The sequence below is a fragment of the Opisthorchis viverrini genome, assembly GCF_000715545.1.
Source record: "Opisthorchis viverrini unplaced genomic scaffold opera_v5_440, whole genome shotgun sequence".
Classification (NCBI taxonomy): Eukaryota; Metazoa; Platyhelminthes; class Trematoda; order Opisthorchiida; family Opisthorchiidae; genus Opisthorchis; species Opisthorchis viverrini.
The window spans coordinates 282312-298133 of NW_008752103.1; the positions used below are offsets into that span (position 1 = coordinate 282312).

Genomic DNA, 15822 nt, shown 5'->3' on the forward strand with positions numbered 1-15822 from the left:
TGACACAAAAGGAACGTGAATAAGTGTCAAACAATGACAGGACATTCCGTGTAAGTTCTAAACTGACGTGACTAGCAGCTCTAGCAGAAAACCCCACAGATCGCGAATACGCGGCATGAACAATTAGTAAACAATTGGAAGCTAAGAAGTCTGCCACGAGAGTGATTGACAGACCATAGCGGCGCAATCATGAACGGCCATACATGAGCTTTTTTGTAACAAAATAAAAAGCCTACTGAAGAAGAGATGCCTTGTAAGTAATATACACCACAAGAACATGTAACCTTAGATCTTCGAGAGTTGTATATTCCCAGAGGATAAAGATACAATGGTAAGTGAAGGTTACAAAAGAGGTTAGGATCGATCCCACAGGAGGGCACAATACAATTGGAGTGCAGAGAGAACAGAGAATGAGACGAGTGGATGTTATCAGAATCTTGGGGAGACATATGCCATGGAAGTAAGGATGACATAGAGAAAAGGATGCTACACCTAGAGATTGCTAGTAAGGGATAATGTGGGACAAATCGGTTGCACAAAACACACTGGACACTGCGTAAGGTATCAAACAGTGCTTCCGCCTGTACACCACTGGTGAACCAGAGGGTGCTATGTAGGGGTCGGCACCGCTCTAAGTCACCGGATCCTGCTTTTGCTGGATACGCGTTGACAGCCGCCTGCATGCGATTCGTCTTGCAACATATGTGGATTCCACAAACGGGAAATTAACTGTGGTCTGCCTGCCGTGTCTATTTACGCTCCAACCGACTGCGGCTGACATCAGATAAAACTCTTACGACGTCCTTAGTTCGCTGCAAAGGCATCTCAAGTGTTCAGATCTTAATGAGGTTGCCGTGGATCTGAATATACACTTCGGGCGAGATTCAATAGGGTGATTAAATGGAGGTGGACCCGGTATAACATAACAGTGGGCAACTGATAGGCCCTGACCGCAGACTGCATTTATGCATGACTAACATCCGGAATAACCAGAATCGTCCAGCTACATGGTGCCCCCCAACAGCGTGTCCGCCACAGGTCCGAATTGATTACACTGCTACCGAGTATCGGCGGTGTGGATAAGCAGCAAACTGTCACTTCTAAGACACGCGGATTCTGATCACGAATTCGTCCAGAGTCGTTCCACTACCCGCATTTTGGAATCGCACAGGCGGCAAACAGATTTAGCAACTGACAGGCATGAAGATCCTGAAGTTAAACCAACTTATCAGAACCATCTGGAAGCGAATTCAAATGCCTCACCGACGAATGTCAACTCGCTCTGGAAAGAGATCACTGCATTCTCGCACGACGCCGTGAGATGTACATGTAACGCGGCGCTAAAAGGCGAAATGGAACACCGGATATCAGATGTCGCCGCTAAAATCAGAGAAATGTTCCCGCCGGATTAACAGAAGTCGAGTGAAAATAAGCGACCGGTCCTCCGAAACAGCCTGTGAGTGATACTATCAAGGATCACCCTCAATAGAGAAAAACTCGACCGCTGGGCACTTTGGATAACAATTCCCATGGACACGATGCTGCTCAGTCGGACCGCCAAACGGTATTGGTTCCCTGAACAGTGAACCTGGAAACTCCTACGACCTCGGAAGTTTTTTGACTGCAAACAAAGGCACGTCTTGATAGGTCAGAATGTGAGCAAATCAGGATCGGACTTTCTTAGATGAGCGCTTCGAGTATCACGCAGATTCTGGTCCGACCTAGAGGAGAATTTCGTGGTAAACCCGTAAATGGAAGTGCAAGTCTTATCTTATGCAAGTACAAGTCTTATCTCCGTAAAAAGTTATTTCCAGTTACCGCGCCTTCAGATACAACGTATTGCGCAGAACAGCCAGCCAAGGAAAAAGCTGGAAGCGACGAGAATCTTGGAGGTGGAGAAATAGGCACAACAAAGGGTGAAGAAAAAACTGAAGTGCTCATCATCATTAACAGAAACACCAGATGAGAATGCTAGTTATTCACCGCCGTACAACGAAGTCAATTTATATGAAAGATGCTCTATATCGGAAGGATAAATGGGGCAGGGAGGAGGGAGAGATTTAGGCTAGCCTAACACGAATATTCGAGGTGCCCACACCTTCGACTCCGTCAGACAACCCAGACAGAAACTGAAAAACTCCAGCTTGATCAATCGCAGTCGAGGAAACAGGCTATTCAGAGTAACTAATGCAGAGTCGAACTGAAGAACATTCTCACAGCCGAAAGTGGAGAGGGAAGAACCTCAGAGGCGTAATCACTGCAATATCGAGAGGCAACAGGCACACGTCTTGCCTTGGACAAAAGGTAACGGGAAAGTGGATGGATGAGTGAGCGCAGGGGGCGAGGGAAGAGGTGTGAAGGCAAACCTCACCCTTAGAAACAACAGCAAAACGGAGGGCATTTTGAGACATGAGGGTGAGTCACTTCAGTGATCTCGGGTTGGAAACAACGGAAGAAGGAAAACAGATGGACTGGTTTCACCATTCTGTCCAGTTCGCGTGCGCTGTGGAACAAGACTAAGGGCTGTCATAGTTGTTCGTTGCGTTGATCGGCAAATAGTCCAGAAACTTGACTGTCGAACAATAAGACTCGATCGACGGTACCCATTTTGAAACAAACGAACAACGTATTGTCGCATTAGGGATGGTAGTCGCTAAGAGAGATAGAAGGTAGGTCCACTCACAAATCCTGCTTTAAGACACGCAGTACACCCTACACTAGTTGCGACAATAGGGATACACCGTGCTCACATCTCTTGCCTCTTCAGTCTCGCCTTGAGGTCAAATGGTAGGCGCAACCAAGGAACCATACAAGGGATCTTGATTTAGCAGTTAAATTTACAACTCCCTATGAAGGCACTGCAACATCCCGCTATCCCGAATTAATGGCTGATTGTCAGTTGTAGCCCAACTTTCCTCGAGAGCGACGTCAAGTCTGGTATCTGAGATACGAAGCGGGTATTCTTTCAAAACGTAAACAACGGTACTAGGAGAACGTTCGCTCAAAAAAGTAGTACTAAGGTGGATGCTTACGTAAATTACAAATCACGTGGTCGCATAAATGGTTATGGAACCACCGAGAGTTTGGCCTACAAACTTGCTGTCGTGTGCACGAACCACCCGCGTAAAAAGTGGATGGGTCCGGTGACTGTTATGAGAATTTTACGCATCCAGACTTGGTCCTGTATAGCCTGGGGGATCACATGAATCTATAGATAGTGAGGATTCGAAGTCGTCGTTTTTTTCCTTGCATAAGTCGTGCTTCGCAATTCCGCAACAGTGTGCTCCAATGAACAGGTTAGACTGCACAGCAATCATGACCGTTCCACATTATATTTTCTATTGAAATTAAAAGGTTCTGCTCAACGCTATTAGGGGATGGTGGTTTCAGAGAAGCAGCACCGTTGACCCGGAGCGGTAGCCATTGCGGACTTCCCTATAGCACGTACGGACTTGTGTAGCCGTTCATCAAAACACCAGGGGCGATCAAGATTAATCATTCCAGCTGCAACGTAGGGCAGCGAAAAAGGTAAATAACGTCCATTTTACCCGCTTCTATGCGAAGTGTTCGATTGAGTGTTGAAGGGTGGGCATACCACATGTTTGCATTAGGTTTGTGTAGTAACGGTATTTTTCTCAGCTTAGTTCTCGGTCTGAGCCTCGCAAGCTAGCGTTCACGTCAAAACAACTACCAAAGGCGCACAAGGTATATTAACGCCCAAAACGAAGTCAGGAACACTTGTACAGCGCTTCATATATACAGCGCAGGCAGCAATAACTTTCTAGAAATTCTGACGCGTTCTGGATGCGCCACTGGCAACCGGCATTCGGACAATACTGGGTCATGATTGGCTGTTGGGTCCAGAATTTCGACCAATCAGATCCCGGCTTGATGCCGGACCGGCAAGCGTCGCGAACTTTTGGCCAATCCTGCGTGGGTTGGGCTTTTCGGCCGTAGCAGCACCTGACTGTGAGCAGTAAAGCGGGAACCGTGTGGAATTCCGCCTAACAGTTAGCACTAAACTTCCCTTTTCCAATTTTACCTACGTCTTAAGGTAAATCGACATGAATGCGTGGCAATGAAGCATCAGTGCTTCAGAGCCGGCGCCGATGTGAATGATGATGAGCATTCGGACTCTGCTGAAAAGCCGTTGTGTTAACTGTGGCCCTTATGGCCACATACTAGAAATATTCATGTGGTTCGTCCGGTTCGATTTTCCGTTCGATGATGCACATCTAGACTTTGCATAACTAAGTTCGACTTCCAAAAAAGCGGAAGAGATGTAGAGACTTTGCAAAGGTGTTGGGTCTTGGTGGACGATCGCTCCCTTGGCTACCTGCTCCGCCCACTATGGTATGATAAAAGACACGGTAGCTCTACACAGCCCTTTATGGAGAAAAAGGAAAATTATTATAACTGTATTGATAGGGTAATCACAGCGCTTCACAAGGTCGTGCTAGAATCTCCGTGAGGGGGGCGAGAAGCGTCGAGTCAAAGATGCTCGCTCCGGATTGGCTGGTATTCTGACCAATCAGGTCCGTGTCCTGCACGTGACACATTCGTCCAAACGATGTGTTGTTCGGTTATTAGGGACGGCTGGCCCCTGGACAAGAGGTTAAATGGCGTTACCATCATACGAGTTGCATTTCTAAGGTAACCCCATCCATCCACCTTACCACAGATGACTCATAATCAACCGTAAAGCTGGTCAATAGTCACCATTTAACCGACTCATTTAGAGGGACAACGCACGAAACGTAGGTCAGGCCATAGCGCCCGAAAAAGTTTCACCCCTTCATTTTAGTGAGGACAGTTGCGAGAATACATTGGACAGCTAATTCCGAGCACAGGGTAGGCGAGGACCGAACAATCCCGAGAAACAACCGTGTCAGTAGATAGCCGTCGGAATCACCTTTGACCTAAAGAAAAACGACGGGTGCATCCACCTTCATTGAGGTGAGGAACTGCCTACATGCCTATTCTCCGAGTACCAGAAGAGTAAACAAGTTAGTAGGTATAGTAGTGTCACCGCCAATGCTGTGAGATGAATCAGAAGATACTAATTCAAGATAATCCAAAACACAGTTCCACGTAAGCAGGGAATGAGCACAGACGAATTCCGAGTGTGAACAGACTTCCTGCGTGCGAAGGGTACACACTGACAAATAAACTCACCACAGGTACCTGACCATTTGTTGCGAGATTGTTTACGCTCTGATTACGACGCTGTTCCTCGGTTGTCATAAATGAGCCACCGACATTCGAATTCCACTGGAGAGGACTTGCAGTTGCAACAGGAAAGCCGTCCCATGAAGTGGTATTGACATTACCGCCTTCCACCAACATATTACCATTATTAAGACCTGAAGCATCACCACCGCACCAACTAGGGATTTCATCAGTTTGGCTGACACCTGCAATGGTGCCACGCGCACTGCCAAGTACGGGACGACCACTGTTGATAGTACCATTTCCAGGAGTCCACATTTCTAGGTAAATGGTGACACAGAGCAAATTAACCAAAGTGCAATCAAGAAAGTTTCATAAACGTTCGGCTGTGGCGGTAAAAAAAGTAACCAGTGTACGGGTGACCTCAAGATCCTAAGGGTTCATAGGCTGTTTTAGGTTGTCCGATTAGCCTTTGCTCACTCAATGTATACCCAAAATCAGTGCCTCGGAAACACGACTCTACGAAAATTACACGTTCATATTCTTGTGAAAACAGGTTGTGTTGAAACTTAGAGCCTAATTTGCAAAAACAGGCAAAAGGACTTGTCTAGCATAAGAAAGACGTACATAAACCAAGTGCAGTTTCTGGCCACAGTTATGATGCGACAGGAAGGCTAAAATACTTGTAGATTGCTCAGATCACCAAACAGGTAGCAGAGATGCCGAGGTTGAACTCAGATTACTAATCCTCTGGCCAGGAACTCCTGATTTGCGCATCACCCCGAGCTTCATTCAGCTGTGACCTAACATCCACCGAGGGCTGGGATACTGCCAGGTTGCCCAAGCCTAGACAGAAGAAGTCGAGAGTCAGAGGTCGGGTTCGAACCACGGACCTTCCGGTCAGTAAATTCGCGCTCTAACCAGTTGAACCATCTAGCTCCCGCGCTTAATTATTCATTGTTACAGTAACAGACATAGATGACCACCTGCGAGATTGCGTTGGTGGTTGCGTAGGTAGGTGGTAGTTGGTAGAGACTGGTGCCCCTAAATGCGTGCCTGTTCGATAGAGAAAACGACGCAGTGACCAACCAGATACTAGTTTTGTGGACCGATGTAGCTACGTTTGAGAGGTATGACAATGAGGAACAGCTGGTGATTTCGGACTGTGAAGTGGCCAGTGAACGCTGTGGAGGAAAGGTTTTATTACAAATGTGAATATCAAGAGACGAGAGATATATACTGAAGGCACTAACTCGACAGTATGAAAATCAATGGTCGAGTGGCCTTGTTCATCTCCGCCAGCGACCAACTATTGGTAACGTTTCAAGGCCTAAACCTAGGGCAGTTGTCAGTGCCACCGAACTGACCAGTAATGGCTTTCATGTTTCCAATCTTACTTCCCTATAGAAACCCGCTGACTGCATCCAGAAAAAACCAGGCACAATCTACGGAGCACTACCAAGTAGGAGTTTCACTGAAAAGCAATTAGAGTACCTGAGCGATGCGGACCGCGGTAGTAAACCAAATAAGAACAATGCTACAGTGACAATGGCGATGGGACATTAGTTCACAACAGGTGTTGACCCTGACACTACACGAATGAATACAAACGGTGACGCTTTTTCCTACGTAAATACTAAAACCCGTTTATTACTCAGACAGTTATCATACCGTTGGAATACCATCCTGTTCTGTCGCGTCTGCTACACTGCGCATTCGATGAAAATGTATACGACGAATGTTATATTGTCTGAAATGCAAGAACTTACTGTCGGATTGATCCCAAGGTCGATTTGCGGCTCCGCGATTGAGTACAGAGTTAGAGGGGGTTGGTACATTTCTCCCACTAGCGGTGTTTAGAAACAAAACTGGAGTAGTGGATGCTTGACCGGAAGTCGATGGCACAGGTGCACTAGGAGGGGTCAGGGAAGGGTGCCATACGGAGCCACGAGCAGCAGTGTTTTCATAGTGCATTTCCCAAATAGCTGTACCCGTGGGTGTTTCGTTGGTCCAGACATTAGACTCTAGTGTGGATTGTGCTTGGAGGGGAGCGCGAAAGGCTGTAAAACTGGTGCCACTACCCCCACCACTTGGGCGAGGAGCTGGGGTGGGCGTTGTGATCCCGCTTCGGACTAACTGGTCACCGGCCTTCAACAGGTCAGTGAAATCCCATGGTATCGTTTGGTCGATAGGCCGCCGACCCCAGCCTTCATTGGAATTAATAAGGTGATCACAGAGTTGCTCAGTGGATAGCGTAGCCAAAGAAGAGGAGTCTTCAGTTAGACTGGGGTTCTTTCGAGATGAACCTACAAAAGCAATAAAACGATTTATAAGACACCCAGCTGGGAAGATGCGTTACGAGAAAGTCTATGCTTAATGCGTTAATCTTTATCAGAAGTGATGATTTACAAAACCCCGTGAGCAGTTGTTATGCAGCACTTGTAAACCGCTATTTTCCATCCTCAGTATTATGTTCCATTTTCTTATCAATATCCGTCGCATTACTGTTTGTTTTACTGAAATACAACTCCAACCGCTTGCTTCTGGGGTTCAGCGTGACTTTGGGACTTTTGCTGAGTGACTGTTGTTGTGACTGCCGGTGGGCTACAGTTGTCTGCTAATCCTAAACGTGAAAAAAATTTTAGCTTCACACACTGGACTCATCTATTCACACCTGTGGACTAATATTGCGATCACCGGAGATTTGGAATACCAGGAAGGTAGAACTCTCTTGGTGTGGTGGTCCAACGGGATCTCGGGCTAGGGAATTTCCTATCGTAACTGTGAGTCAAGATTAATTTGGATTTTTCTCCCTGTGACATTGTATCTGACTTACATTAGTAACCTGTTCTTTCCACTAGTATCTTCATAGGGCCGTTACCCACTACATAACTGGTGAGCCCGCATTTTTTGCGTTGTTCTATTTTCCCCGGCAGCTCAGATTCCCCATAGCTTTAACCCATTTACATAGTTAACTCGGATTAGTCCAGTAACTTACTAGTTCAACCATGTCCAACGAGGACGAACTCAACACTGACTTGATGGAAAACGCCATTCACATGAAACGCCCAGCTTTTGGAGCCAATAACCCCAGAGTGTGGCTTATCCAACTAGGATGTTACATCCAATTTCGCCGCATTACTTCACATCAGACCATGCGTTTTTGCGTGGTTTCTCCGCTTCTGACTGAGGTTGCCACAGAGGCTATTGACGTGATTGATCTCATGTCGGCATTAAATCCATACACCACACTCGAAGCAGCAATGATTAAAGGGACATTCGCCTCAGATGAAGCATATCTACAAGTTGCTTGTAGGAGTCAAACCGGGCGATCGCACGCCCACACAACTGCTACGACACATGCAAAACCTAGCCTGCGGCAAGCCGTCCGATGACGCAATTTCAAAGCCATTGTGGTTGCAGTGTCTTCCCTTAGGTACTCGCCAAATTCTGGCTACCCAATGCGATGTCACTCTGTCGTCGCTCGCTGAGACCGCGGATAAGATTCACGAATGCTTCTCTGACCGTTTAATAGCTTCAACCTCACAACACCACATTCAGCCTGATGATCACCCTGTTATAGCACGCCTCAATGGAATGCAGACGCAAATCGATCAAGTCACGCTTTTTCCTACGTAAATACTAAAACCCGTTTATTACTCAGACAGTTATCATACCGTTGGAATACCATCCTGTTCTGTCGCGTCTGCTACACTGCGCATTCGATGAAAATGTATACGACGAATGTTATATTGTCTGAAATGCAAGAACTTACTGTCGGATTGATCCCAAGGTCGATTTGCGGCTCCGCGATTGAGTACAGAGTTAGAGGGGGTTGGTACATTTCTCCCACTAGCGGTGTTTAGAAACAAAACTGGAGTAGTGGATGCTTGACCGGAAGTCGATGGCACAGGTGCACTAGGAGGGGTCAGGGAAGGGTGCCATACGGAGCCACGAGCAGCAGTGTTTTCATAGTGCATTTCCCAAATAGCTGTACCCGTGGGTGTTTCGTTGGTCCAGACATTAGACTCTAGTGTGGATTGTGCTTGGAGGGGAGCGCGAAAGGCTGTAAAACTGGTGCCACTACCCCCACCACTTGGGCGAGGAGCTGGGGTGGGCGTTGTGATCCCGCTTCGGACTAACTGGTCACCGGCCTTCAACAGGTCAGTGAAATCCCATGGTATCGTTTGGTCGATAGGCCGCCGACCCCAGCCTTCATTGGAATTAATAAGGTGATCACAGAGTTGCTCAGTGGATAGCGTAGCCAAAGAAGAGGAGTCTTCAGTTAGACTGGGGTTCTTTCGAGATGAACCTACAAAAGCAATAAAACGATTTATAAGACACCCAGCTGGGAAGATGCGTTACGAGAAAGTCTATGCTTAATGCGTTAATCTTTATCAGAAGTGATGATTTACAAAACCCCGTGAGCAGTTGTTATGCAGCACTTGTAAACCGCTATTTTCCATCCTCAGTATTATGTTCCATTTTCTTATCAATATCCGTCGCATTACTGTTTGTTTTACTGAAATACAACTCCAACCGCTTGCTTCTGGGGTTCAGCGTGACTTTGGGACTTTTGCTGAGTGACTGTTGTTGTGACTGCCGGTGGGCTACAGTTGTCTGCTAATCCTAAACGTGAAAAAAAATTTTAGCTTCACACACTGGACTCATCTATTCACACCTGTGGACTAATATTGCGATCACCGGAGATTTGGAATACCAGGAAGGTAGAACTCTCTTGGTGTGGTGGTCCAACGGGATCTCGGGCTAGGGAATTTCCTATCGTAACTGTGAGTCAAGATTAATTTGGATTTTTCTCCCTGTGACATTGTATCTGACTTACATTAGTAACCTGTTCTTTCCACTAGTATCTTCATAGGGCCGTTACCCACTACATAACTGGTGAGCCCGCATTTTTTGCGTTGTTCTATTTTCCCCGGCAGCTCAGATTCCCCATAGCTTTAACCCATTTACATAGTTAACTCGGATTAGTCCAGTAACTTACTAGTTCAACCATGTCCAACGAGGACGAACTCAACACTGACTTGATGGAAAACGCCATTCACATGAAACGCCCAGCTTTTGGAGCCAATAACCCCAGAGTGTGGCTTATCCAACTAGGATGTTACATCCAATTTCGCCGCATTACTTCACATCAGACCATGCGTTTTTGCGTGGTTTCTCCGCTTCTGACTGAGGTTGCCACAGAGGCTATTGACGTGATTGATCTCATGTCGGCATTAAATCCATACACCACACTCGAAGCAGCAATGATTAAAGGGACATTCGCCTCAGATGAAGCATATCTACAAGTTGCTTGTAGGAGTCAAACCGGGCGATCGCACGCCCACACAACTGCTACGACACATGCAAAACCTAGCCTGCGGCAAGCCGTCCGATGACGCAATTTCAAAGCCATTGTGGTTGCAGTGTCTTCCCTTAGGTACTCGCCAAATTCTGGCTACCCAATGCGATGTCACTCTGTCGTCGCTCGCTGAGACCGCGGATAAGATTCACGAATGCTTCTCTGACCGTTTAATAGCTTCAACCTCACAACACCACATTCAGCCTGATGATCACCCTGTTATAGCACGCCTCAATGGAATGCAGACGCAAATCGATCAAGTCGCGGCCACTGTCAACAGGGTAGTCACCACACTGAGGCGGACTACTCACACACAAAAGTCCCGACCGGTTTTACGTAAACCGCACTCTCCATCTCGGAATCCTAATCGCTTGTGCTATTACCATACGAAAAAGAAAAGGCTGCGGCCACTGTCAACAGGGTAGTCACCACACTGAGGCGGACTACTACATCACAAAAGTCCCGACCGGTTTTACGTAAACCGCACTCTCCATCTCGGAATCCTAATCGCTTGTGCTATTACCATACGAAATTTAAAGAAAAGGCTCTACGTTGTACACCTCCATGCGCCTACGTCTCCCCTGACCAGGGAAACTCACTGGCCAGTCAGTAGTAGCGACAGCTGCCACTGGCCAGTCACCTAGTCGCCTTTCTTGCGTTACGGATGGGGCAACCGGAATGCGATTCCTCGTCGACACCGGTGCAGAAATAGGCGTTATTCCTGCCGGAAACTCAAAATGTTACACCTCTAACCCGCTAACGACACTCGCATAGCTAACTGCGATCATGAGTCGCTGACGCTAGACCTGGGTCATCGCCGTGCATTCCCCTGGATCCTCGCTGTCGCCGACGTTCCTGTCCCAGTCATCAGTGCGGACTTCCTGACCAACTTCTCACTGGCCGTCGATATCAAGCGTCAAAAGCTTCTGGATTCTCTGACGTCATCAATCCAGATCGACGCCTCGTTATACCCACTCGGTATTCACGTTGCCCGTACTTCAAACATTCCGGTTTTTGACGATTTAACCAGTTTCCTCGTTTGCTTAAGCCGTCCCATTCGATCTCGAGTGCGCCACATTCAGTTGAGCTTCACATAACGACCACTGGTCCTCCACTTCACACTCTCGCCCTCGGCGTATACACCCTAAGCTTTGCGTCACCAAAGCCGAGTTTGACCACATGCTGCAACTCGGAATCATTCGGCCTCCAAATTCATGTTGGGCTCCTCCTCAACATTTGGTCCCCAGAAAACCCACTGGTGACTGGCGAGCGTACGGCGACTATCGAGCACTCATTTATTGTACAGTCCTTGACCGCTACCCAATACCGCATTTCTGCCAGTGCCATTAGCCATTGGTGAGTTGAGTCCTGGGGTCCCCATCTAGAGAAGCGGCAATTGTCGAGCCGACTGAGCTTACTTTTTGTTTTCATACTTTTTTGCCAAGTCATACACCTCTCGGTCGCTTTCACTCACCATAAGACTGGCTGAAATGAGCCCTGCGAGGCAGACAGTCTTCTGATATGTGGAGTACATGGCCTAACCAGCGTAATCTACGAAGCGTGGGTAATTCATCTGTCACGAGTTTCTTCTTCCTACGACCATCTGGCGTACCTCAGCATTACTAACCCGGTGTTGCCACCAGACCTGACCGATAATCAAACACTGACAACTTTCGTACGTACGTAGAGACCACTATTTGATCCACAGTAGAGGCCGCACTGCCGCAGTGTAAAATCCGCCCTTAACAGAAAAACTGATGTCAAGTCGCACCATAGGCGTCACAGTTTGGTAAGATCGACCCTAGCCTTGACGATTCAAGAAATCTCATCTAGTCTGCTGACAGGGAATTATACGTCCACCGGGATAAATAAATTTATCTACCAAATCGATTGGATCGTCTGCAAGTATGAGGCTTGATGATGATGAGGCTTGATCCCACGCAGTCTTGCATCGACACTTCACAATTTGCAGATGTGAAGCACATTGCAAACCACGCGGAATTAATTGGGTAACCTAAATGGATTTTTGAAGGATCAAGGAGAGTAATATCGTCCACATACGCAATGTCTGTAAGCGGGATTCTCGGTAGCATTTCAGCTTCCGTGGTTTCAAAGACAGGCAGAGAAATTTTAAGCAGGATATCAATAACAAAATTGAAGAGGAAAGATAAGATAGGGCAACCTTGTCTTGCACCAGTTCATTGGTGAACATAGGCGAAAGCTTACCGTATACTAGTAGTCACCCACAGTTCCTATACAGTGGCCCCATAAAGGACAAATTTGGAAGGGGCACTACTGTTCGTCAGAGTCAAAAGTAGATTTTAGATCAAACGTCCAAGGTAGGACATTTGAAGGAATAGCGCTGCTCGAAAACGTTTCTCAATATAAGGATATGGCCGAAGCATCCTCCACCTTGCTGAAACCCAGTTTGATTCTCATTAACCGACAATGCTCAAAACAATGCTAGTGAACACCCATAATGAAGTGGGTACTAGGATGCCACAGAGGTTTTCGCATGATGACCGAGGTGCTCCATTCCGCTTGTATTGTCTTCGTTCCAAATCTCCTGGAGTATAGTCGTCAGACTTTTCAACAGGACCTCATCACCTTCTTTGAAGAGTGCGGGGTCAGACCATCCGAAACAACCTTATCATGTTGAAGAATTGATATTTCACGCTGGATTTATGTTGCTGATGGTGGCCTGGGTTCTCCCAGCGATGGTTGTGGAGACCAGTCAGTCGCTCGAGATGACGATTCTGTGAGTGAATTGCCAGACGTCTTCTTCGCACATCGTTTCGCTGACGTTTCTTTTGATCGGTTGATCGAATCAGCTGAAATAGGGGGCAGCTGCTGCCTGCAGCGAAAACCTTCATCTCATGTACTCTCGAAATCCACAACCGTTTTGGCAGGGCAGCTACCAAGGGCTCACCGCTTTCGTTGCAGAATAGAACATACAAAACATCTGGACTGTTACGTTGCACTCAAGCAATTAAATAGCATGTTGGACCTCCTCGCCGTTTGCAGACGGATGTCGAAGTTCAACTCGAGTCATTTTAGTTCCCCCCAGAACTGGTGGGAGGCAGCTAAATCATTTTCCAGTGTTTAGTGCATAACTGATTTAGTCCATAACTGAATTGAGGTCCTACGTTTTCTGGAGGTCACGTTTCCTAAACTCGCTCTCGGGCCGAACGACCGGGTTAACTGGGACCGGGTATGGCTATTCCTTGTTGCACAGGCTTTCTTTATTCCCCGGGTTTTGTGTTTCACCAAAATCAACCTTTGGCTCTTCACCGTTTGGTGATTGAGGGATTTCCGCGCGCCACGATAGTCAATCGTTCTTAGTACGTTTTAAAACGGAGTTCCCAATTGTGGTTAGAACGTGTTCAAGCAAGCTCAGGCAGGTAGGTATAAAGGCTGTGAGCACGGCTTTTTCCCCTTTCTTCAGTTACCGAGGCACTATCACCACTGTCGAGTCCTAGAAGTTTCCCAAATTAACCCGATGTTATTCTGAATCAAGAGTCGGCAAGCAGGAACCCAGCCTAGTGGAATTTGTTGACTAACTTTCCAGCGAGAGCAAATGAACCAGAATTTTAGAATTCTTGGGTTCCGAATACGCATTCGACTCGGTTGACCGGACTGTTCTCCTTGACAACGCGCTCACCAATACCGAGGTGAACATAATTCCCCTATTTTCTGACGCCGGAACGTGAAACAGTATACGAAAAGTTCCCTAAAAGCTTCGAACGCCAAGTAGTGTTCTTTTGCCCAGTCTCTCCATTCTTATTCGACACAATGACCTACGAGATAATGAGACGAATGCTGGAATGCACTCAAACCATGGTTTTCAGGACGTGTTGCAATAATAACTCGGGTTCATTAACTGGTAATTGATCAGCTGGATGCTGATCTGTTCGCCGAGCTTGGCAAATGATTTGCAGATCAGTTAGGAGCAGTTGTTACTTACAGTTCCTGCTTTTCAGGACCGCGGACGAAATCAAAGACCGAAGTGAACTTGAAATGGGTGCATGGTGTGTAAATCCACCAATCATGGTTTCAATCAAAGAATGAGGGCGGCAAGTGACAAGACATGTTGAGCAAACTTATGAACATCAGCGTGTCCAAATGAACCATAGAAAATTCCATAACTCGAGTAGTTTCCTTGCACCAATGCAAATTGCAGGTCACGATATTAAAATAGCTCACCAGTTTCAGCATCAAAGGCGCCGGAGACAGAGACATGGGGCGTAAAACTTGAGGAGGTGCAGCTAGTGGACGTGCTGGTGTTCGCGGCGAACTGAATATCGGGATCTAAGAGCGAACTTATGGTATGAAAACTGCAATTACTTGCTGCCATTTCTGTTGGAGTTGAATCATTAGGACAAATAGAACTCGTCTTCCATACATTATCCTGATCCAAGGTAGGGACAGGGAAAAGTAGAGGGTCACGCGATGAATCCCATAGCTGAAATATTCAAGGGTAATCCGAACAGTGAGGTTACCTCTACGGAGGGGGCCCTGTCCAGGGCATCGTTACTGGAGTTATGGAGACCAGGTGCCCATGGTACAGAATCTGAAAGACTGAGGTTCTGGTCAATGGACGGATACAGCTTCGGTGCAGACCAAATTGAAGGCAAGTCGACCTCATGGAGAACGGAACCTATAGCAGCCCATGGCACTAGGCACATGAGTTATCTGGTGTGACTTACTCGAAGTGGCCACGTCGACCGATTTCTTTTCTTCGCAGCCTTTTTCGGAATCTCTGGGGGACACTGGAGTGCTTCAACAAAATCAACAGAGAGCCTACCGATACCGTTTAATTTGGAGTGTTTTGCAGATGTAGAAAGCTTCGTGGCAGGTGCCCAAACATCAGTTCTCGTAAGTTCACTCTGTGCTGCTGAACTCCAAAAATCGTTGTTGCCCCATAAATTAAACGGCATTTGGTCGTCAGATTGAGACATCTAAAGTTGGATGGTCAACGAAGCATAGAAGAGTGAACACACGGCTTCCACTAATACCAGAATATGGCCGGCATCGCACTAAAACCGTGAACATAACTGACGCTCGTGAAACTACGAAAGCTAGGCTAGTAGTGTGAGCTGAACCCCGGGAACTAGAACAAACCTGGGCCGACCAGTCTCACAACCGTCGAAGATGGAGGCCAGTGTTCTCCATGAAAAGCCAATTGATGTATTAAAACAATAGGGGCTGATGTCAAGTCCACCCGCGGATCCTACAGAGATATCCCCAGTGGCAAGGGCTTACGAACACGATTCTATTCCGAAATAAGT

The 15822-nt window shown here is 47.1% G+C and overlaps 1 protein-coding gene across 1 annotated transcript in view; it reads right to left on the reverse strand.

Moving 5' to 3' along the window:
• T265_11084 (hypothetical protein) overlaps window positions 1–15492 on the reverse strand; it is a gene marked incomplete at both ends in the record, with an annotated part of 30740 nt that extends 15248 nt beyond the window's left edge. Inside the window, 8 exons of the mRNA XM_009177645.1 lie at window positions 5176–5489; window positions 6939–7475; window positions 8945–9481; window positions 14738–14842; window positions 14879–14996; window positions 15034–15209; window positions 15241–15303; window positions 15339–15492. Coding sequence (XP_009175909.1) covers window positions 5176–5489; window positions 6939–7475; window positions 8945–9481; window positions 14738–14842; window positions 14879–14996; window positions 15034–15209; window positions 15241–15303; window positions 15339–15492 — 2004 coding nt within the window. The remainder of the gene's footprint in view (window positions 1–5175; window positions 5490–6938; window positions 7476–8944; window positions 9482–14737; window positions 14843–14878; window positions 14997–15033; window positions 15210–15240; window positions 15304–15338) is intronic.
• Between the last annotated feature and the right edge of the window lie 330 nt (window positions 15493–15822).